Source organism: Bos taurus, chromosome 3 (genome assembly GCF_002263795.3).
Source record: "Bos taurus isolate L1 Dominette 01449 registration number 42190680 breed Hereford chromosome 3, ARS-UCD2.0, whole genome shotgun sequence".
NCBI lineage: Eukaryota > Metazoa > Chordata > Mammalia > Artiodactyla > Bovidae > Bos > Bos taurus.
The window spans coordinates 80,155,720-80,178,859 of NC_037330.1; the positions used below are offsets into that span (position 1 = coordinate 80,155,720).

The 23,140-nt window shown below is 41.9% G+C and overlaps 1 protein-coding gene across 3 annotated transcripts in view; it reads right to left on the bottom strand.

Annotated features, from left to right (window-relative positions):
* Window positions 1-318: 318 nt before the first annotated feature.
* The window catches only part of AK4 (adenylate kinase 4), a 171,320-nt gene continuing 148,498 nt past the window's right edge, over window positions 319-23,140 (bottom strand). For 2 of the 3 annotated variants that reach the window (XM_059884469.1, XM_024988806.2), the window contains exons 3-5: window positions 10,585-10,757; window positions 7,670-7,788; window positions 319-6,384 (exon numbers count right to left, since the gene is read on the bottom strand). In XM_059884469.1, coding sequence (XP_059740452.1) covers window positions 6,270-6,384; window positions 7,670-7,788; window positions 10,585-10,757 — 407 coding nt within the window. In that variant the 3' untranslated portion in view covers window positions 319-6,269. 3 annotated transcript variants of the gene reach the window in all.

Below are 23,140 nucleotides of genomic sequence, written 5' to 3' on the forward strand. Positions count from 1 at the left end.
AATAAAGAATGTCCATGGAAATAGGTAAAAAGTAAAGTACTGGAAAATAAAGGAGTTTGAAGGTAAACAAAGTGAGGCAACATAGTGTAGCAGAAAATGAGACTGGGGGGGTCATAAATCTTGGATTTGGGGTCTTGCTCTGCCACCAACTATCACATTATCCAGGGAACACTATATTCTCTGTTTTCCCCATCTTCAAAGTGGAGAAAACACTGTTGATAATGGGAAGGTTGCAGAGTGGCATAAATGAGAGCATTTGTGAAGGTGTGTACTGCCAAGTATAAAAGGCTATATAGAAATGTTAAATGAATTCACTAGTTATAAGCAGAAAAAACTTTATTTCTATCAGATTAAAAAGTTTGAATCGATCTTCAAGCCAGATAAAATCATCAATAACACAATTAACAGAGCATGTACAGATTAGACTACAGGTTTAGATACTTTGAATTAAGCACATACACCAAAATCAAGAGGGCTGATAACTTTCACACTGAGGAAAAGCACTGACTCATCGTAAACACACAACTTCTGGGAAAATGGAGCTGACATTTCACAGGAGAGTAAACCAGAGGCAAGTTGTCATTAGGTTAGAGAACTGATTTGAGCTTGAGAGGAATCACAGTGAAATGCCATTGTAATGCAACAATTTCCCAAGATCTACTCATCTCAAAAACAAGAATCTATAAAAATCAGTAGTACAAATTCTCATAAAACTAGGAAAGCCCTCTATGCCCTGACACCTTGGAGCTGACATAAAGATTGAGTTTTCATTTTTCTTCCCTTTATTCTTCTCTAAATGAAACAAAAAACTTTGTCCTTATTTAGCACATTTCTGTCTCAAGAGAAAGGTTTCATGAAGTGATATTAGACACATCAACCCCAGTGAGAATCTTCAAGGTGCAATGCTCTTTTGACATGTGTTTAAACAGGAAATCTTTTATTTCAAGAATGACACTGTGCTTTCTAGAATAGCCTAATTATCACCAAAGAAGGAATGAATATATCCAACACTACCCTTCCCAAAACACACACTACCTTTCTTTCTCTCACACTCACTCACACACACCAATTTAGGGAATTTCCTGAAGCATACAGATAATGACATTTATTTTGGCAAGAACTGTGCAATTTGTTAAAAGAAAGATAAGGTATGGCATTTATCAGCAACTGTAATTATGTCTCAACAGACGCAGGAAGCAAATTTTCCTCACAGTTGAAATATGGCTTCACAGTTCCCCGTCATCTGGGTCTTGCACACGTTGCATCTGCAAACCAGACTGGGTCAGTTATATAAGGAAAGGGACCTTATGACCAGACCACATTCCCACATTAAAAGGCGTCTGTTACTGGGTTCCTCTTCTGAAACACCGAACAGACAAGGAAGTTGCTGAAGATGGAGGGGAATAGAACGCAATTCATACTATAGACATGACTCTATCTTACGAATTGCCTTTCTGGCAAAATTACTGCAGCAAGAAAAGATATTGTCTATTAAGTGAAAAGCAACACATGAAATCCATCAGGTAGATATGAATGCCTCCAGACATCCCGTGACCCAGCAGAGGACAGACGAAACACCGTCCTCTGCATATGCAGTGTGCGGCTACCGCCAGGACCCGCTGATGCCCACTTCCTGTCTTGGCACTAGAGCCAAAAGCAAAGATTCCAGGTGGGAGCAAATACATTGTTTTACCTATCCATGAGAATAGGGAGCTCAAACTAGAGAAACATATTTAAAAAGCCTTTTTGAATTTCCTGATTAATCCCCATATAGGAAAAGGTTAAGTAAACGAGCATTTCAGTTTTAAAACACAAGGAGGCAAGATAATTGAGATAATACTATTACTTAGGCTAATTGTTGAGGATTTAACTAGATAATGGATGGAGTGCACATAGCACCAATAAACAGTGACTACCAAGCCCTTTTGATACCTGAACATACTTGGAAATTTGCTGTCTTTATGATTTAAGCAAAGACTTCTCCCTCCCTTCCTGCTCCCAACACACACCACAAGCGGGTAGTTAAAACTTCTTTAAACAAATAACCGAAATCAGATACTGAACTCAGTTTCCAGTGATTTAAAAAGTATAAAAACTCTATTTATGGGTTTACATAGGCATCTTTCTATCAAAATTTATCCTGTCAACAACCTATAGGGCTTCCCTGGCAGTCCAGTGGTTAAGACTCCGCACTTCCACTTCAGAGGGCACAGGTTCGATTCCTGGTTGGGTAAGTTCTGCATGCTTCATGGTATGGCCAGAAAAGAAAAAAACTCAACCTAGAAATGGCAGGAGAGGCCACAGCATCACCTGCTTCCCAAGAATCCTCCATTGCCTGTGCCTATTCTTACCTTTTCCCCTTCCCTACCAAAGAGAGGGGCACACCCTGGATGAAGCTGGAACTCATGTGAACTGAGCTATCAGAAGGTATTGAGAGTCACCCTGGAGAAGGCAGGTGAGGTGGGAAGCCATTCCTGCCAGAATTGTGAGTGATAAGCAGCGCCACCACATCAGAAGGCAGGCAAAGACGTGGGCTTGGCCTTCAGGACGATGTTAATGATGCAACGTCACACAGGGAGGATGACATTGCAGTCTAGGATGACCCTGGATTAGGAGCTCAATCACCACCTGCTCACCAGCTAGCACTGTAGGAAAGATCAGTTACTATGGGGGCCTTGTTTGGGGGTGGAGGCAAGGCAGTCATTTGTTCTGATGTCAGGGAAACAAAGTATTGAATAGTGTCTGGAGGGCTCCCAGGAGTCTAGGGGAGTGTGTGAGCACCATGGCTGGGGTGGCGCAAGCATCAGGGTCCCTTCAGGGACACAAAACCATGGACACCGAGAGAACAAAGGAGGACCATGAGCTTGCCGCCGCCACAGAGTAGCCTGGACCCAAGCCAGGTCTACTTTGACAGCCTTTCATTTTACTTATGTACAAAAGTAAAAGTCGCTCAGTCATGTCCCACTCTTTGCGACCCCCGTGGACTATACAGTCCATGGAATTCTCCAGACCAGAATACTGGAGTGGGTAGCCGTTCCCTTCTCCAGGGAATCTTCCCAACCCAGAGATCGAACCCAGGTCTCCCACAAAGCAGGTAGATTCTTTACCAGGGAAGCCCTCAATTTACTTATAAGTGAGCAATTATGGATGATCAAGGGCTCAGACTCTCCTCTAGCAGCTTCCTTTGCTTAAGCAAAAGGGAAAAAGGAAAAGGAACACTCTCACACAGAGGTGGATGTCACCAGAGTGAACCCTGCCATTCTGGATGTGAGGCCACTTGGAAATACAAGCAAGCTCAGAGCCCTGTGTTGCTTGGGACAGGATGCAGGTAGTCAACATCTAGGAGCAGAGCCAGGAAGCCCGCGTTCAAGTGTGTCTACACTGCGCGTTGGGAGAAGCCAGGGCACGATGCTTTACTCTGCCGACCCTCGCTTTGTTTATAAGCATGGGATCATGCCTGTCTCAAAGGATGCTGGCAAGATTAAATGAGATGTCTGCAAATGTCCTAAAACTGTACACATATGACACTCAGCAGGCCTTCAATATATGGTACCTATTATATGCTTGCTTTAGTGTTAGAGTATATGAAACACAGCAGTGTTTTCAAGTTCTCAATAAGCAGGAAGCTGGTGGGGATAAGAGAAAGCAAAATGAACGCAGAGCTGGCTAGAATCAGAGAAGGAGGGGATATGTAAGAATTTTAGAAACCACCCAAACTACTCTTTGTGCCTAGCTTCGATGGAACCTCATGTGTGGCAGTAGAAGGAAAACTAAATAGGTCCCTTTAATTTTATCTTGGTCAAAATATTTTCAAGAAAATTTTATTTATTTTAGTGTAAAATCATTGAAGGAAAAGCTAGACTTTGTTGAAGAAAACCAGAAACATTTTTTTTAGGCTATCGAACATCATCAAACAAGCATCATCTTTCAAAAGCCCGTGGGAACAGTGTTTGGCTTTCATTATGGTCTCACCCAGCAAAGGTGACTGCCCTCTACTGCGGGCAACCTCAGAAATAGCACACACTATTGAGAGGCATTGAGCAACACTGACACTGGCTTTAAGTGTCTATTTTGCTGGAAGGGAGAAGGGAGGGGAGGATGAAGGAGCAGAGTATCGAGTCAGGGATCACCTAGGCCATTTCCCATACTTCTTCCCAAAACTCCAAAGGCCATGATTTCATTGGAGCATCTGCTAAACATCAACAGAAGGGAGGAAAGTTTTGAAGATTTTTCTGCTTCCAAAAAAGCACACACTTTCCTCTCCTGAATGATCCCTATAATAACCTTAACTTTCTACTTTTCCTACTTTATGGAAATTGTCTCCATGGCAAAACTACTCTAAATTGTGCAATTTTTCTCAAATAAGACTTGTTTTTCTCTATGCCTGGTTCCCCTGGAAACCTGAGCTGTATCTGCATGTCTGGTTTTTACCCTATCCCCATCAACTGGCATTCAAACACAACTCTTTTCAAAAGTCACTATCATGCACCGATGTTTCACAAATCTGAACTGGGCATTTTAACTGCATAAACCTAGAAAGTAAATAATCTTACTTCACTTGGATTCAGAGGATGAGGAGGAAACTGGTCTGTGTTTCCACTAAGGTAGCCAAAGAACATTCACATGAAGGGACAAAGCGAGAGGGACTGGCCAGAGTAGGGGCAGTATTTGTAGAGAAGATGCATGGCTACCATTCAGAATCCATGGGTCAGTGAATGACTGGAAATTCACTGTGACATCTTCAGAAAATAAATAATGTGTTCCAACATCACCTATGCTGAAAGGCTTTTGTTTTCTCAGCAGTATCAGGAGTTAGACAGAAGTCACTCCTGGAAATACTAAAGGACCCTTGCTGGTACAATCACGATGCATGAAGAGGATATCTATTTTTAAGGCAACAGGAATAAATTTCATTGTCTTTCCCAGAGGAGGGCGAGCATTAGTGGCCACCAAGTCTGGAAACGAGGCAAATCCTTAATAAATGGTTTATTGATGCTACATTCTAATGAATGACAAAATAGTGTGATCTATATTTCTAGACCTAATGGCCATCCTATAGAAAGCATCTTTGGAATAGAATAAAAAATTACAATTTTATCAAATCCCATAATCATAAAGCTGTCATCATGAGTCTAGGCACAGGTAGTGCAACATTTTCCTTGACCCCACAGGCTCCATTCCCTTTACCAACTATTTATAATATGCTTGGGTCACTCACACGAGAAAAACACTGTCAGCATCAATATTTAGCAGCATTTTCAAAATATATATTTTTCTGTCTTCATTATAAGCTAAACTATTCTTTCAGTCCAGTAATTCCATATGGTCTTATTTACTTCTATACATAAGATACAATCTTTTAACATTTATGGAGGTGAATCTTTCCCAGTTTTTGAGAGTTCCCCAAAGACTCTTAGGGTTTTATTTTGCCACAATAAAAGAAAGGAGCGGTGTCAACTCATGAGAGTCAGACGAACAGTTTAAGTAGACCCTCCACGCGGTTCAGCTCCTGGTGCATAGAGAGACTGAACATCGTCCCGCAGCTCTCAGCTCTCAGACAGGAATCTGAGAGGGATAAAAGCAGGAACAATATTACTTAATAGTCTAGGGAGGGAGAAAACAGATGTCTAATAAAAGTGGTAGAAGCCAAGTCCTTTCATTCTAGGATGTATGAAAAAGAGATTCAATGGAGCACGGATACAGAGAAGGCGTCATTCCTAATAGGAAAAAGTGAACTGTGGACAGTCACTCAAGGCCAGAGAAGCAATCACTGAGAGCTACTGTTTCAATCCCACTGTCACCAGGAGGGCACATGCCAGAGAAGCAGGGACAAAAGCAGCTAGAGCCCCTGGCATTCTCAGGCCTCCTGGTGCTATGTTTCAACAGCCTTTAGGGGCTGGAGAGAGCCAGGGAGCACCACCGTCATGTGTGAAAAAGCTATTATGGCAACAACCTGGCTGTGGAAAATCAACTAGAGCTTGGGTGATACACCGCTTGGAATCCAGCCTGTGTTGCTTCCTTTCTTATAAAGAACTTGAGACATGTGCAGGGACATCTTAAACACGTGTAGGTGGCCCCTCTTTTAGAAAGGCAGAGAAGAGCCTCGTCATTAACTCATTCTATTCATTAGTTTTCATGTCTGTTCACCATTTAAACTAGAAAAGACACTGCAAGCTATCTCAGCTAGCTGCTAACTGGGGCATGGCACCAACACTACACATACAGTTGAACAAATGACCATATCTTCCTGGTTCTTCCACTGCGCAGGCTCAGTAGGCTTCTTTGGACTGAACAGGTGTGATCTTGTTCGAGAAAAGCGTGTAAACATAGGGCCAGATTTTGTTAGTCTCGGTTCCTGAAAACTGGTGGAGCACTCCTCGGCTCCTGAAAAACAAAGTCCGACATACAGGGCATTTTAGGTTTCCTTTTGACATGATATCAGCGCAGATGAAGATCCTGGGTACAATGTAAACGCAATCTCCTGGTCTATGTCACACATCACTGAGTCCCAAAACCAATGTATCAACACCCCCAGTTCGGTACAACTAAATAAAGTCCTATCCTCTGCAATTCTGGCAAGCTTGATGTCATGCCACCTTTTCTTCTCCTTTAAAAACATGATAACATTATAGGGACAACCCCAAATCTGCCTCAATACACACAGTGAAAAGCAAATCAGTGACAAACCTTGCTACTCTAAAACCTTTGTTATAGATCATGAAACACAAGATGTATCCTAATAAATGGTCAAGAACTTCATATCTGAAGGCTGGCTAAATTATTTGGGGGCTACAAGATCAGACAATGATTAGAGCAGAGGCTGCACACTGCTGTCCTGAATGCAGTTCATACATGGGCTTTGTTTGGCGTCCAAGTTATTAAAAATTTTTTAGGGAATTGCCTGGTGGTCCAGACGTTAGGACTCGCTGCTGTTACTGCCAGGGGTCCAGGTTCAATCCTTGGATGGGAAATGAGATGCCACAAACTGTGCAACATAGCCAAGAATTTTTTTTTTTAATTTTTTGGCCAATATATTATAAAATATGGGATTTTCTTCTGCAGAGAAAGCCTGACTTCTGCTTCTTTTGAAAAACAGGCTCACTGGCCACACTTAGCCTGAGTGCTTCCATGGTGATAATTGGCTCGAGCAACAGAGGAGCTGTCTAATTCAACTGTCACTCAATTGCCCAGCTTGACATGCCTCCCACCAGGTTTGACACTCATTTCCATCACCTGCCTGGCCCCTGTAGTTACCTGAATTTGCAACCTGTAGTTTATAGCTTTAGTTTTTATTAAACTCCCTCCAGACATATCTAAGCCAAAAAGTCCCTTCTAATCTTCTATCCAAGTCATATATTTACATGTGGGAGTATCAAAATGTAAACCATTATTTCAGTCCCTTAAGACAATGAAAATGTCTAGATGCAAATTGATAATCGCACAGAGATGATCAGGCTGTGGTCCTTATAAGAGTTTAAGCATAAAAACATCAGGCATTCTTGCCCATGTACACACCAGCATTTCATCTGACTTCATCTGAGAGGTATTTGGCCTTTCAGGTTTGTCAAGCTTAAAGAAACACCACCCCACTGCAACCCACTGTCCTTCCCGTGAGGAGCCACACCGTTTCAGCTGGCCAAGTGGCGTGGAAACACGGAAGCACACTCACTTGTACAACTCGATGACGGGTTTTGCCACATCCTTGTACTGCCTTAGTCTGGCAGCAACTGCTTCAGGTTTGTCATCCTCCTGCTGGACCAGTGGCTCACCAGTGACGTCATCCATGCCCTACAGACACCAGAGAAAGCAGCTAGTGTGGCCAACACTTAAGCCATTCCATACGTAAAAACTTTCCTGGGCAAAACTGTACATTCACCTTTGATTCCCACCACCTGATGAGTTAGCCCCAGGGGACAATAAAAACGATGAAGGTGGTTGAAAAGCAAACAGCATTAGTAAGTATGTTAAGCTTTTTTCATAAGAGATGAAACATGAAATCTTTAAGACTTCTGATATTTCCAAACATATTCCACTGCTTGATAAATGACACCTTTAATTCATAGTTCAAAATTCCATCCCACTTTGCCCAACAACAAAACAGCCACTAGACAATGTCACTCTGGTCCTCTAAATATTCCTAAAACTAGCTTCTTTCTAAAGCTTGAGTTCTTAAAATGGAAAATGAATGTCTCAAAGAACCAAATGGCTTCCTTAGGAAAAACACTCATCAAAGAGAAGGTATGTCAGGCCTGTTTTTGCTACTTTCAAATTCTATCACGTAGTTCTTCTAAGATTAAACTTACTCAGGTTATTTTAGCAAATCAAATAATGACATCTAAAGTTAGAACAAAATAGGCATGAATCATATACCCATGATAACCACAAACAAACATTCTGGCAACTGAAAAACTGTAATTTTAGAAAATCTGATTTTTTGGTGTACTTTGACTTCCCCGGGAGCTATATCTGCATACAAAAGCAAAATGGACACCTCAGAATTTCACCTCCCATGTCCATGGCTATTGGACTACCAAGGCAGATAGTCACAGGAAATCAATCTGTCAAAAGGCAGAATAGAGCAGAACTCAGGCATAGAGCAGAAGGCTCAGGCATTCAACTGGATAATCCAGAATTGGCTCTAAGTTTGAAATGCACTAAAATTCCAATACAGCACAAAGCCTTAAGTATATAACTTACACTTAGAATTTACTGGTGAGCCACCTAAGTATCATGTGTATAATACAGGGCTGTTACCCTGATGGAACAGGAGAGATGAGGGGTGGGAGAAGGAGATCCATCACTCATTCCTCTCCTTTATTTTACTTATTGCTGCAAAGCTCAGGAATCATTTCCAGGACTTTAGAGCACCCAGAAATACAACACTGCTTCCAGAAAGAGCAGAAGGATGCTAGGACAACAGCATCTCTCCCAGGGAAGCTTGGTCACAGCAGCTGGTTGACTTGGCCCAAACTGGCACTTCCACTGCTGTCTTTGGAAATAGCATTGCAACTGCAGTGCTCTTTTAGGGGTACCCAGGCTTTGGAAAGCAACTCAAATTCTACAAGAATCTCCACATCAGCAAGTCTAAGGAGGGCCAAAATATGATGTATTTGTGTTAGATTCCAATGCCAACTCAGAACCCTCTTTTCCTCCTTATCCATTTTCCCCCCATACTTGTTTTTTGGGATGGAATAATGGAAGGGCTCTACAAAGGAATTCCAGAATAACGTACATTTTTAAAAGAAGACTTCAAAAGGAGACTACTGCTTAACCTAAATGAAAAGGGCTTATAAGAACCTAATGATGACTTAAGGAACTAGATGGTATCCATCCATAACCCCGTGAAGTAGTTTTCTATAGTTGTTATTGACTATATTCAAGTCTATCCCAGTCCATAAACATTAAACCAGTAAGACACAATAGCCACACCTTTCACATTTAGATAGGGACAAGTAATACTATATATTAGCAAATAAGAATGATCAGACTGAACTAATTCATGCCTTTACCAGGAGGAACAGTAACTCTTTAAACGAGTTTACCAAAAGTTTCTTTAACCATATACCTTTACATGTACTTAACTTTATGCAGACACATAGTTATTATATTGTGAAGTTCTTTTAAAGGGCAATCTTCTTTGCCTTTGGCTCTCTCTCATCCCTGTACATCCTCATGCTCACTTCTCACATGACCCCACTCACTCTAACCCTGTGCCTTACTCTGCCCCAGCCCCAAACACTGGCAGCCCAGGATAGATCCTTTGTATCTTTATCCCTACTTTTATGAAGCTAGAGAGCACTTATCACCATGTAAACAGATATGCATAAATAAGGGTGGTCATGGTTTTACAAAAACGGAATCATTCTGCTGTTCGCATTTGTCACTTAACAACACTCAGGGGAAAATATTACTCGAGGCCAAAGAATATAGTAAGTAAAGCACTAGTCCCTCCGTTGCACCCAGCACTTTGCAACACTATGGACTGTAGCCCACCAGGCTCCTCTGTCCATGGAACTCTCCAGGCAAGAATACTGGAGTGGATTGCCATTTCCTTCTCTGGGAAATCTTCCCAATGAATATAGTACTAACTCAACTTTCTTTCTACTGACTACATCATATTCCAAAATGTGATTATTGCCAAATTTATTAAGCCACCCCTAGAGATGAACGTTTGTAATGTTTTCAAGTTTTATTTTTCCCATTACAAACAGCACCAAAATAAGTCTCCCTGTGTACATGACCTTACCTGCTAGTGCTTACATTTTCATAGACTGTACTCCCAGAAGTGGGGTGAATGAAATACGTATTTAAAATTTTTAATGTACGTTGTTAAGTTGCTTCTCTAAAAGATGATTAACATTTCATATACCTAATACAGATAACAGTACCGTGTTCCCAGATCCTAACCAGCAATAAAAGTGTTAATTTACATTCCTTCGTTACAAGTGAATGATAATTTTAAAATATTTGTTGGCTATGTATATTTGCTCTTTTTGGAATAGCCTATTCATATTGTCCCCCCACTTTTCAACTGAAATGTTTTACCTCCTTGTCAACGTGTGAAAGTACTTTGTATACTCTTACATGTACATGAGGTGGGTTGAAGTCCAGGTTATATACCCTTCCACTGGGAGGATGAATCCAACGTCGGCTGAGACGATCTTTGAGCGTTTCGAATGGAATGTTCAAAGTGATCACTAGATCCAGGTCACATAGTCTGTCCAAGGCTTCAGCCTGAACTAATGTTCGAGGAAAACCTAAATGCCAAAACAAAATACATCATATGCAAGACACTTCCCAATTCTAATTAGCTGTTGGAATTATTTTCAGAGACAGAATAATCAAATCTGCACAAATACTACCCAGAAAGGAACTTTAAAAGTCAGGAATTTATATTGACTTCAATAAATTGAATATGAGCAGAAAATATGCTACTTTATAACCTAGCTTCAGCATTTGGAATATAAAACATTAAGGAGTCACATGATAAAAGCAAAAAGTACTAAAACCTAGACTAGTCCCAGCTCTGGTGTAAGCTCTGCTCTTAACTACCTGTGTGACCTTGGGCAAGTTGTAACACCTCCATTTCCTGTTCTGTTAAAGAACCAAAGGGACAAATTTATATTTGTGTCCTTCTAGTTGTAATAGCTTGTGTGTGTGTATGTACTAACTTCAGGTGTGTCCAACTCTTTGCAACCTATGGACCACAGTCCGCCAGGCCCCTCTGTCCACGGGATTCTCTAGGCAAGAATACTGGAGTGGGTTGCCATGCCCTCCTCCAGGGGATCTTCCTGACCCAGGGATTGAACCCACGTCCCTTACATCCTCTGCATTGGCTGTCAGGCCCTTTACCACTAGCACCACCTGGGAAGCCCTTATAATAGCTTATGAGTATATTATTCTTAGGTTACCACTAAATACACATACACACACACACACACACATACACATTTTTAAAATCCAAATCAATTAAAGTACAACCTTTCACTCAGACCTTCATTTGAGCCTGCACCTTAACAGTAAGATGGGCAGAATTCCAGTCTCAGAAAGAACTGATGCTTTTGAAACCATATGGATACTGCAAAACTTATAAATTCACCCTACTTTGCTAAACGTGGGGAAATAAACTGCAACTGAAATTTGGACTCACAGGTATTACTTTCTTTTTTGCAGTTAGCTGATCCCAAATTATATATATGTTTTCCCCATCCACTTTTCCCCTTCTATTTGTCATGAAGTGATGGGACCAGATGCCATGATCTTAGTGTTTTTAATGTTGAGTTTTAAGTCAGCTTTTTTACTCTCCTCTTTCACCCTCAATGACAGATTTTATTTTCTTGGGCTCCAAAATCACTGCAAATGGTGAGTGCAGCCATGAAATTAAAAGACACTTTTTCCTTGAAATAAAAGCTATGACAAACCTAGACAGTGTATTAAAAAAACAGAGACATCACTTGGCCAACAAAGCTATGTCAAAGCTATGGTTTTTCCAGTAGTAATGTATGGATATGAGAGTTGGACCGCTCTCAAAGAACGCTGAGTGCCAAAGAATAGACGCTCTTGAATTGTGATGCTAGAGAAGACTCTTCAGAGTCCCTTGGACTGCAAGGAGAACAAACCAGTCAATCCTAAAGGAAATCAACCCTGAATATTCATTGGAAGGACTGATGCTGAATCTTTAACACTTTGGCCACCTGAAATGAAGAGCTGACTTATTGGAAAAGACCCTGATGCTGGTTCAGACTGAAGGCAAAAGGAGAACAGGATGGCAGAGTATGAGATGGTTTGATAACATCATTGATTTAATGGACACGAATTTAAGCAAACTCCAGGAGATAGTGAAGGATAGAGAAGCCCGGTATGCTGCAGTCCATGGGGTTGCAAAAGGCTGGACATGACTTAGCCACTGAACAATTCCCCCTCTAGGCATTGACCTGCTTTAAATTTCACTCCAGGTTTGGCTGGGATAGAACTACACAGTAGTATCTTGTTTCTAAACAGTTTGTCAGTTTGATCTGTTGTTAAAAACCTGACTGTATCCAATATCACTTAAAAAAAAAATGTCCTTTAAGTCTTAGTTAGGTAAAAGAGCCAGATGGATGAAGAACAGGAAAGAAAGTATAATAGAAGATGCAATATTCAGAAGAGAAACTTTTAAATCCCTTCAAAAAGGACACCATCCCATCTCTACCCTTTTATCATTAGAAGTAACAGGAGAATTTTGAAAAGATGGGTCTTCCTGGCCCTAAAACACTTAACCATCAAAGAACTCCTTTTCCTATTATAGGAAGTCAGTTATTCAAACATGAGCATGCCACATCCTGTGTTACAATCCCCAAGTTGTATGAATGCCAAGGTGATATCAGAGTGTTTGTTCAGTTGAATATGACAAAACCCACCCAAAGTTGTCTCTATGCCCCTGCTCCAGGTAACAACCTCTGCAGAAAACTCTCTCCAATGCTCCCTTCAAAGCCTTCCTTATTGCCCGTCTATAAGGCCAGGCCCTTTTCTCCAAAGCCCATTCCTCCCAGGCTCCTCATCCATCATCTTTTGCATATTCTATTACCAGGAGTCTGAGCTAAGTCACGGATGAGATTCCTGATTCCTTGTTCCTGCATGTTCTGTAGCTATAATCCAACTCACCTCTTTGCACAGCTTCATCTCTGGGCTGCCCATGACACCATTTTCCTTATCTACACTTCCCTACAGTTGACTTTGGCCACATCAACTTGCATTCAGTATTGCTCTCCTCAGGCCTCACTACCTTTGTATCAAAGATACCTCTGCCTCAGGGCCTTTGCACTGGCTGTCCTCGGCCTAGAATGTTCTTCCTACAATTCCCTGAACATGACTGTTTATCATTTGAGATATTTGCATAAATAAAACTTCCTCGGGGAGACTTCTTACACTAGTATATTTAAAATAGTCCCACTTCCCTCTCGTTATCTTATTCTATTCTATTCAATTTTTCTATTACTTATTACTATGAATAATTTCCGAGTATTCATGTTTATTTTCTATCCCTTTCTCACTCACTCTCCGAGAAATGGGACTTTTCTGTCTTGATCATTCTTTACGCTTTTGCTCCTAAAATATTAACACTGATGAGCAACTTAGTACAGGGCCTTGAATTATTTGCAAAGTTTATGCCCTGATGAACTTGCTTACAGTATTTTGCAAGTTCCATGAGAAATTATCCATTACCTATATCTTACTAAACTCAATAACTGGTCTGCAGTCCAGTGTAAGCCTTCATCACAGTAAGTACAGAAATGAGAAAAAACATTTAGGAATTTTATAGGATTTCCACAGAGTAATTTTAAAGCTGTTGAATCTAAAATTTGGGCTTGAACTTGGTGGTTTTTTCCTTTCAGTTTTTCTAGTAATTTGTTTCTATTGTATTTGGCAAGAGAACTGTTCTGCAGTGGACTGGGAAAACAAAACTGGAGTTTCACAACAGATAGTTTATTCTAGGCTTTCCCTGGGGCTTCTTTTCTAATTTCTCCAGTAAAGGAAATTACCCAATGGCCCAACTTTCTTTTCTTAAATTTGATGTTGCTTATTACAGAATCTCGTAAGAGATTAAGTGGTATCTCTTTGCAAAGGGACACAGGAACAGAGAGAACCAAACCCAGGGCACATTTCAACTTTGTTCTTATGACAAGGAAAGTGCAAGTTCAAGCAGAGGCGAGGACAGACCTATCTTGCAGAGCACGTCTCAGTTCATCAGCTATCATGAGCCTAACCCAAGGTAAACACATGCTCCCACCAGGCACAAGAGCCTTTCCAGTACTAGAGATAGCATCAAAAGAGACTGTTTTCCCATCCTCATTTGCTGGCCTCTTGTCATCCAGTATTCAGGCTGGCTTCAGCAGAGAAATAGGTACTTCTAACCTTGCAGTCTAGGCTCCTGTGCCAATAGCCACCCAGCTATATCCTCTCCATCCTCCCACACTGACTCTCTGGCTAAGCATCCCCTTCACATAAAGGCACCCACCTGCTGGGAAATGATGATTGGAAGTATGTTCATGGTGCTTCTGCAATAGGAACTGAGATAAAGTGTTTTCAAAATAGAAAAAATATACATTGCCTTTAAATAAACTGCTAACTAGATTTTTTTCAACTCTCACAATTTCTGTTAGATCAGATTATTACTACCTGGTATTTGAGGAAGTAAAAGATCAAATCATATCTGCCTAAGACCAAGTACAGGGTGGACACCTTGGCCTTAGCCCTGGAAGGTAGCACTGCCTGGCACACAGTGGCATACTTCTTTAATTAGTCTTCCTTATTTGTAAATAATTTCATGAAATTATATGACTCTCTTGAGCTCTGTAAACTAAATATGTAGCCCTCTTTCTGTTATGGAATGGCTTGATGACTTTAAAATCAATGCATTAAGCAACTTCTCTTTTGATTTTCAAAAACAAACCGACTTTCTGAATTGGGGTTTCATAGCATGTGAGTGTGGACTTCCCTGGTGGCTCAGACAGTACAGAATTTGTCTGCTAATGCAGGAGACACAAGAGACACAGGTTCAGTCCCTGGGTTGGGAAGATCCCCTGGAGTAGGAATGGCAACCCACTCCAGTATTCTTGCTTGGAAAATCCCATGGACAGAGGAGCCTGGGCAGGCTACTAATCCATGGGGTTGCAAAGAGTCAGACATAACTGAGCACACGCACACACGCCCTTATATTGAAGATGTAAGCAACACTTTAATTGAGGAGTGTGTACAGAATTTTAGAGATCACTTACAGACCTGAATTCTCAGTCACAGTCCCTGGGGCCTCATTTTCCAGCAACACTTAGCTACTACCCTGACAAGAAAATATTGTTCTTTATCCTTTGGGTAGAGCTGAAAAAAGCCCTAGGAAAGAAGAGGCAGCTCTAAGAAGAGCAGTTCCCCCAACAAATAAAAACTCACATCTTGGTTAAACTTTCCTTGTCTAATGAGGGTAGAAGGCAGTCTGCTCAGCTCCCCTAGAACTGTTTCTGAGTTTTTTGAGGGCCTCTAGAGGAATTGGTGGGAAATGGAATCGTGTACAAAATAAGCTGGATTCACCAGGAACAGATTTCAAAAACATGTTGGATAGTGCCAACCTACTGGGCTCTCACATTCAGACCCATATTTAATTCCTCTTCTGAGATTTTCTAACACTTTGGGGGTTGCTGGTTGCTCTTTGCACTTGGCCATAGTTACAGCTCAGCACACAGACTCTGCATTCTGGTCCCCACCCAGGCACCAGGGAGCTCAACTCGGCCACAGCTGACAGCCCAGGTCTCAAGTCCTGTCTGTCACTCTAGTTAGCCACAAGAACAAAGGCTCCATGGAGTAGGGGAGCAGTGTTCATCTGTCTAGAGATGATTAAAATACGAATATCCTTCAACCTACAGATCCTAACTTTAAGGCTTCAGGACAGGGACTTCGCTGGTGGTCCAGTGGTTAAGGATCTGCCTCCCAATGCAGTGAATGCATGGTTGTTTTTGTTGTTTTATAAATTTACAATTTATATATAAACCATGCTTACTGCATAGAAAATCTGTAGCTAGTATATACAGACCCCAAAAATGACTTGAGTATTAGTTGATCAAAAAGCCCCACAGGAAGCACACAAAATTTCATTATAGGAAAAATGGCATTTAAGAAGTAAAATGTTATACTTTACAAATTTCCATATCCTTTGATCTATTGAAAAAGATGATTTTTTTATGAATCAATTTTAAATTTCCCTGTGATAAGTGAAAAATTTTAATATATGCACTTAATACTTTTGGGAGCATTGAAACGAAGCCTTAATATTACATGGTCCTGAGCATTTTGTGTAACGATGGCTCCATCATTCAAGCTCCTGAGATTTAGTCCAATGGCAACAATGAAAACAGTCAACATGCCTGGTTACAATTCTCTCCAATATCACCCTTTAGGTCACTTTCAAACTTGAGCCTTCTCAGCCTGTTTTTCTGGGCTATGCAGGTCTGATCCCGGATCGGGGAACTAGATCCCACAAGCCACAGGGCAACTACTGAGCCGGCGCGCTCTGAAGCCCCCACATGACAAATAAAGAGAAGCCTGCTCATCGCAACAAAAGATCCCACAGGCTGCAACTTAGAAGGGCCAATGCAGCCAAACACATAAATGAATGGAGTGGATAAATAAATAAAAGGCTTCAGGCCATAAAACAGGAAATAGTATTCTAAAAGGCAGCATGGTAGCTCCAGAATCCCTTGAATTGATTTACATCAGTGTCTCCAAGGTGGGCTGAGCAAATCCTTAAAGTAATTCATTTGTAATTCTCAGAAGACAATGTCAGAAGAGGTGCAACATGACCAGAACGTTTCAAGCCATTTTTAAAAGAACATCATTATGCATCCATACACATTTTTAAAAAAGAACATGAAGTCAGAGGGGTAGAATGAAGACTATCTGAAACCTGTCAAGCAAGATGTCCCTGTATCAGAACATGAGATGGTCATGTTGACTTGGGAGGTGGGGTAAATGTGGGCACTTACTTTAGAATACATTTAGTTATCATTTGATATCCACTCATCCAAACTCTCTTCTAGAAAGCTACTCTTCATATGAGATTCAACTCAGTATTTTGAATTGCTAAGATATTAGGATTTGAAAGGAAACAAATAATTAACAAATGTAGAGAATGTTAAACCATGATCCCTTGGAAGTCTTGTAAGAGAAAAGCTGAATCTAAATAGGAATGGTTATTCTGAATGTGAAAGTATTTCAATGCATACATAAAGTCTTTAAACACATAATTAAGTGATTTAGACTAGGCAGGCCCAAGGAGAACTTGCCACTCTAGCTATGGATATTCATTATTCTTTAAATATGCTGGCTCATGGTGCCTATTAAAATTACAAGATCCCTGAGGGCTGGGGCTGTGTGTATTCCTGAAAGGCCCAGGATACAGTCCCACGTGGATATGGTATTCCAGGCAGGCAGGGATTACTGACCAAGTGGACTGATGCACACTCAAGTTCTGTCAACAGGTGGCAGCATTAATAATTTTTCCACTTAGAACAGCAGCTGTGGTACGGTTTTATTTTTTACTAAAAGTAATCCTCAAAGACATGCTTTTAAATGACTATCAGCATTCCAGCTCCTTATCAGGCTATTCCAAGTGAATATATTCCATTATTGAGGAAACCAGAAAGTCCAACAGATCAAATAAAATAAGCATCATATTCAAGCACAGAAAGCTTGCTTTCCTCCCTCTAACTACACATGAGACTGTTCTGCTGCCTGGTTTCTGATCAAGAGAACGAAAAACCGGCCTCATGGGATCCTTGCGTGAGTGCGTCCTCAGTCACTCAGTCACGTTCAACTCTTTGTGAACCCATGGACTGCAGCCCACCAGGCTCCTCTATCCGTGGGATTCTCCAGCAAGAATGCTAGAGTAGATTGCCATTTCCTTTTCCAGGAGATCTTTCCAACCCAGGGATTGAACCCCTGTCTCTTGCGTCTGCTGCACTGGCAGGTGGATTCTTTACCACTGCACCATCCAGGAAACCCAATGGGATTTCCTCATCTCAAAACCCAATGGGATTATCTCATCTCAAAACCCGGCCTGGAAAAGCTGCACTGTCCTGTTCAAACAGCCCATCCATGCTGAAAGCAGAAATGTTATGCAGTTAAATGTCTCCCAGAAGCAATCGTGTGACATCACTGCTTACAGTGCCTCACAGATTGTTTTTTAGACCTCCCCAAAAGATGTACTAGGTGCAGGGAGATGTCACTAAATTCCGGACTGGTAATATGTTCCCAGCAGTGCTGGCCACTGCGCCTTGACCCCAGCCCCTCTCAGCCACGCCAAGAGCCTGGGGGAGGGCAGCTGGAGCAGGAGGGGTCACAGCAACAAGCCGAGGCAGCAGAGGACTAGAGGAACTAGGACATTTCTGTTTTTCTAATTTGGAGTGCATTCACTCCAGAGGAAAGGCACAGAGCCAGAGTCCACCACCACATTCCCAGGCAGAAAAGAAAGCCCGCCACTTAATGGAAATAAAAGGGCACTTCTGAAGGGCAACTTCCAACATCCGCCTGGGATCAGCAGCTTGCAAAAAGGTCAAGCAACCTCAGGGCCCCTTCCTACCTCCAGTAAGATCTGGGGCCAGCATGGAGGCTTCTAACCACCCATCTCTTCCCAGTTGTTGGGAAAATAAGAACCAGGTTACAGACTCTTCATTACAATTAATCACAGAAGGATTAAAGCTGAAAGCAGTCAGTTATTCTTCCATGGTTTCCCCTAATCCAGTGGGGCATTCACACCACCCCTTTAGTATTAACTTAAAACTAAGCACCATCAAAATCTGTTTTGTGAAGGACTTTTCTCTCTTGTATCTTATCTGTTTACACAATATTAATTTGTATGCATATCTGAGACCTCCATATTCTATTTCAGCCAATTTGTATTAACAGATGGTGAAAAGATTAAGAAGCAGCTGTGCTCCAGATGTTGGCAAAGGGGGCTTATGCTACCTCTTATCACTCTATGAGCTCACAGTTCCCTCTGCGCCAGGAGTGCTCGAGGGCATGCTTCCTGCTCACTGAGATCTTCCAGGGACACTTGGACTCCTGTTATATACCCTCGGGTTTTAGAGATTTGTAAGAAGTGGGTACTGCTCTCAAAGAGCTTATAGGTTAGTAGTAAATGATTTAAAAACCTAGATAGGCTATAATCATTACTGAGTGATCTACTGATAAATACAGGATACAGAAAATTTGGTTTTGAATCACAAGTTTGGATCTTGGAAATGGCTTATTGAAATTAAAGAATTCCTAGTAGGCAGGCATTCGTGGGGAAATTCCCAGATGGCATGGACATCTTCTGGCATCAGTGGAAGGATCTGTCCTGTTTAAGGACGTAGCTGACAATGACTAACTTGAAATCCCTGTGCTTAAACAAGCTATTCTAAAAGCACTAAGCCCTCTTCCCAGTAAGGGAAGATGTACATCGCACTGAGGAAGGTGCTGCATCTGCAAAACTTTTGCTCAAAGGCTCTTCTGTTTAAGAATTCTGCTTCCTCATTCTCTAGGGAATGAGGGAAATTAGGGAAAAATTGGTCCCATTGTGTCTCAGTTGAAACAAAAGGAATTTGTAAATTATTTCACCACAGCCCACATTTTTGCCCCAAGTATCCCCTACACAGGCTTATCTGTAGGGTGCAGGCCAGACTTTCTATAATCGGACAGATACTTATTAAGCTTTTCTATGGGCAAACACAGTGGGCGGCACTGGCAATACAACCATGAACAACACAAATATAATCTCTGCTTTCTGAGCCGTACACCCGGGGCGGGGGCTAAGGAAGTATGAAGCACTGAAATACAGATATATATCTAACACCACATGATTATAAGGTAAGAAGGAAGAGAGACGTGGATAGACAGGATGGGATGGTACACGAAGAATTCTCCGAGGAGGGGATATCTGAGTAGAGATGTGAATGCAGCAATGCACATGGATGGGGAGGGTGGAGGGCAGGGTATTGCAGGGCGAGGGCATATTGAATACAAAGTCCCTGGAGCATAGCATGCACGGAACCAAAAGGTTGAGAAATTATAAGATAGTTATGGAATATAAGCAGATTTGTTCTCCTCTGCTCTAAACAGGTATGAAGGCAAAAGGAAATATGGCAGCAAGAAAAATTAAACAAAACACAATAAAGACAAAGAATATAGCATCCAATACAACAGAAAAACTGAACAGATGGACCAACAAAAAGGTATAATACCGGAATTGTGTTGTTTAGTTGTTAAGTCATATTCAACTCTTTGTGACCCCATGGACTGTAGCCCACCAGGCTCCTCTGTCCATGAGGTTTCTCAGGCAAGAATACTGGAGTGGGTTGCCATTTCCTTCTCCAGGGGATCTTCCTGATCCAGGGAGCAAACTCACGTTTCCTGTTTGGCAGGTAGATTCTTTACCACCAAGCCACCAGGGATGCCCATAATACAGGAGAGCTTTCCAGAAAGGAAAGAACTGAACTGGAGATCAAAAGGACACACTATATATAAGAGAAAAACAAAATCTATATTGAGAGATTCTATTTACTTAAGTATGAAAAAATAAAGAAAATAAAGAACCGCGCCGGCTGCGACGGACCGCGCAGAAGCGCCACCGAGAGGAGCTACCCCTCGCCCAAGGTTGGGGCGGCGACTGAGAGTGCCAGGCTGAGTCGGCACAGGAGCGGCAGCGAAGAGCTACCCACGCTGTCCGATGTCAGGAGCGGCAGCTGGGAGGAGCTACCGCATGCCCGAAGTCAGGGGCAGCAGCCAAGACGAGCTACCCCACATCTAAGGTCAGCCATGGCGGCCGAAGGGGGCTGCCGAAGGGAGCAACCCCACGTCCAAGGAGCAGCGGCTGCGTGAGCGCAGGAGGGCCGAAAGGAGCTACTCCATGTTCAAGGTCAGGAGTGGGGGCGGTGAGGAGCTACTCCTCGTCCAAGGTAAGGAACAGCGGCTGCTTTGCTGAAGCAGTTGTGAAGAGATACCCCACATCCAAGGTAAGAGAAACCCAAGTAAGATGGTACGTGTTGCAAGAAGGCATCAGAGGGCAGACACACTGAAACCATAATCACAGAAAATTAGCCAATCTGATCACATGGACCACAGCCTTGTCTAACCCAATGAAACTAAGCCATGCCTGTGGGGTCACCCAAGACGGGCGGGTCATGGTGGAAAGTCTGACAGAATGTGGTCTACTGGAGAAGGGAATGGCAAACCACTTCAGTATTCTTGCTTTGAGAACCCCATGAACAATATGAAAAGGCAAAATGATAGGATACTGAAAGAGGAACTCCCCAGGTTGGTGGGTGCCCAATATGCTACTGGAGACCGGTAGAGAAATAACTCCGGAAAGAATGAAGAGATGGAGCCAAAGCAAAAACAATACCCAGTTGTGTATGCGACTGGTGATAGAAGCAAGGTCTGATGCTGTAAAGAGCAATATTGCATAGGAACCTCGAATGCAGGTCCATGAATCAAGGCAAATTGGAAGTGGTCAAACAGGAGATGGCAAGAGAGAACATCGACATTTTAGGAATCAGAGAACTAAAATGGACTGGAATGGGTGAATTTAACTCAGATGACTATTATATCTACTACTGTGGACAGGAATCCCTTAGAAGAAACAGAGTAGCCATCATGGTCAACAAGAGTCCAAAATGCAGTACTTGGATACAATCTCAAAAACAACAGAATGATCTCTGTTCGTTTCCAAGGCAAACCATTCAATATCACCGTAATCCAAGCCTATGCCCCAACCAGCAATGCTGAAGAAGCTGAAGTTGAACAGTTCTATGAAGACCTACAAGACCTTTTAGAACTAACACCCAAAAAAGATGTACTTTTCATTATAGGGAACAGGAATGCAAAAGTAGGAAGTCAAGAAACACCTGGAGTAACAGGCAAATTTGGCCTTGGGATACGGAATGAAGCAGGGCAAAGGCTAATAGACTTTTGCCAAGAGAATGCACTGGTCATAGCAAACACCCTCTTCCAACAACACAAGAGAAGGCTCTACACATGGACATCACCAGATGGTCAACACCGAAATCAGATTGATTATAATCTTTGCAGCCAAAGATGGAGAAGCTCTATACAGTCAGCAAAAGCAAGACCAGGAGCTGACTGTGGCTCAGATCATGAACTCCTTATTGCCAAATTCAGACTTAAATTGGAGAAATGGGGAAAACCACTAGACCATTCATGTATGACCTAAATCAAATCCCTTATGATTATACAGTGGAAGTGAGAAATAGATTTAAGGGACTAGATCTGATAAACAGAGTGCCTGACGAACTATGGATGGAGGTTCGTGACACTGTATAGGAGACAGGGATCAAGACCATCCCCATGGAAAAGAAATGCAAAAAAGCAAAATGGCTGTCTGAGGAGGCCTTACAAATAGTTATGAAAAGAAGAGAAGTGAAAAGCAAAGGAGAAAAAGAAAGATATAAGCATCTGAATGCAGAGTTCCAAAGAATAGTAAGGAGAGATAAGAAAGCCTTCCTCAGTGATCAATGCAAAGAAATAGAGGAAAACAACAGCATGGGAAAGACTAGAGATCTCTTCAAGAAAATCAGAGATACCAAGGGAACATTTCATGCAAAGATGGGCTCGATAAAGGACAGAAATGGTATGGATCTAACAGAAGCAGAAGATATTAAGAAGAGGTGGCAAGAATACACAGAAGAACTGTACAAAAAAGAGCTTCACAACCAAGATAATCACAATGGTGTGATCACTCACCTAGAGCCAGACATCCTGGAATGTGAAGTCAAGTGGGCCTTAGATAGCATCACTATGAACAAAGCTAGTGGAGGTGATGGAATTCCAGTTGAGCTATTCCAAATCCTGAAAGATGATGCTGTGAAAGTACTGCACTCAATATGCCAGCAAATTTGGAAAACTCAGCAGTGGCCACAGGACTGGAAAAGGTCAGTTTTCGTTCCAATCCCAAAGAAAGGCAATGCCAAAGAATGCTCAAACTACCGCACAATTGCACTCATCTCACATGCTAGTAAAGTAATGCTCAAAATTCTCCAAGCCAGGCTTCAGCAATATGTGAACCGTGAACTTCCTGATGTTCAAGCTGGTTTTAGAAAAGGCAGAGGAACCAGAG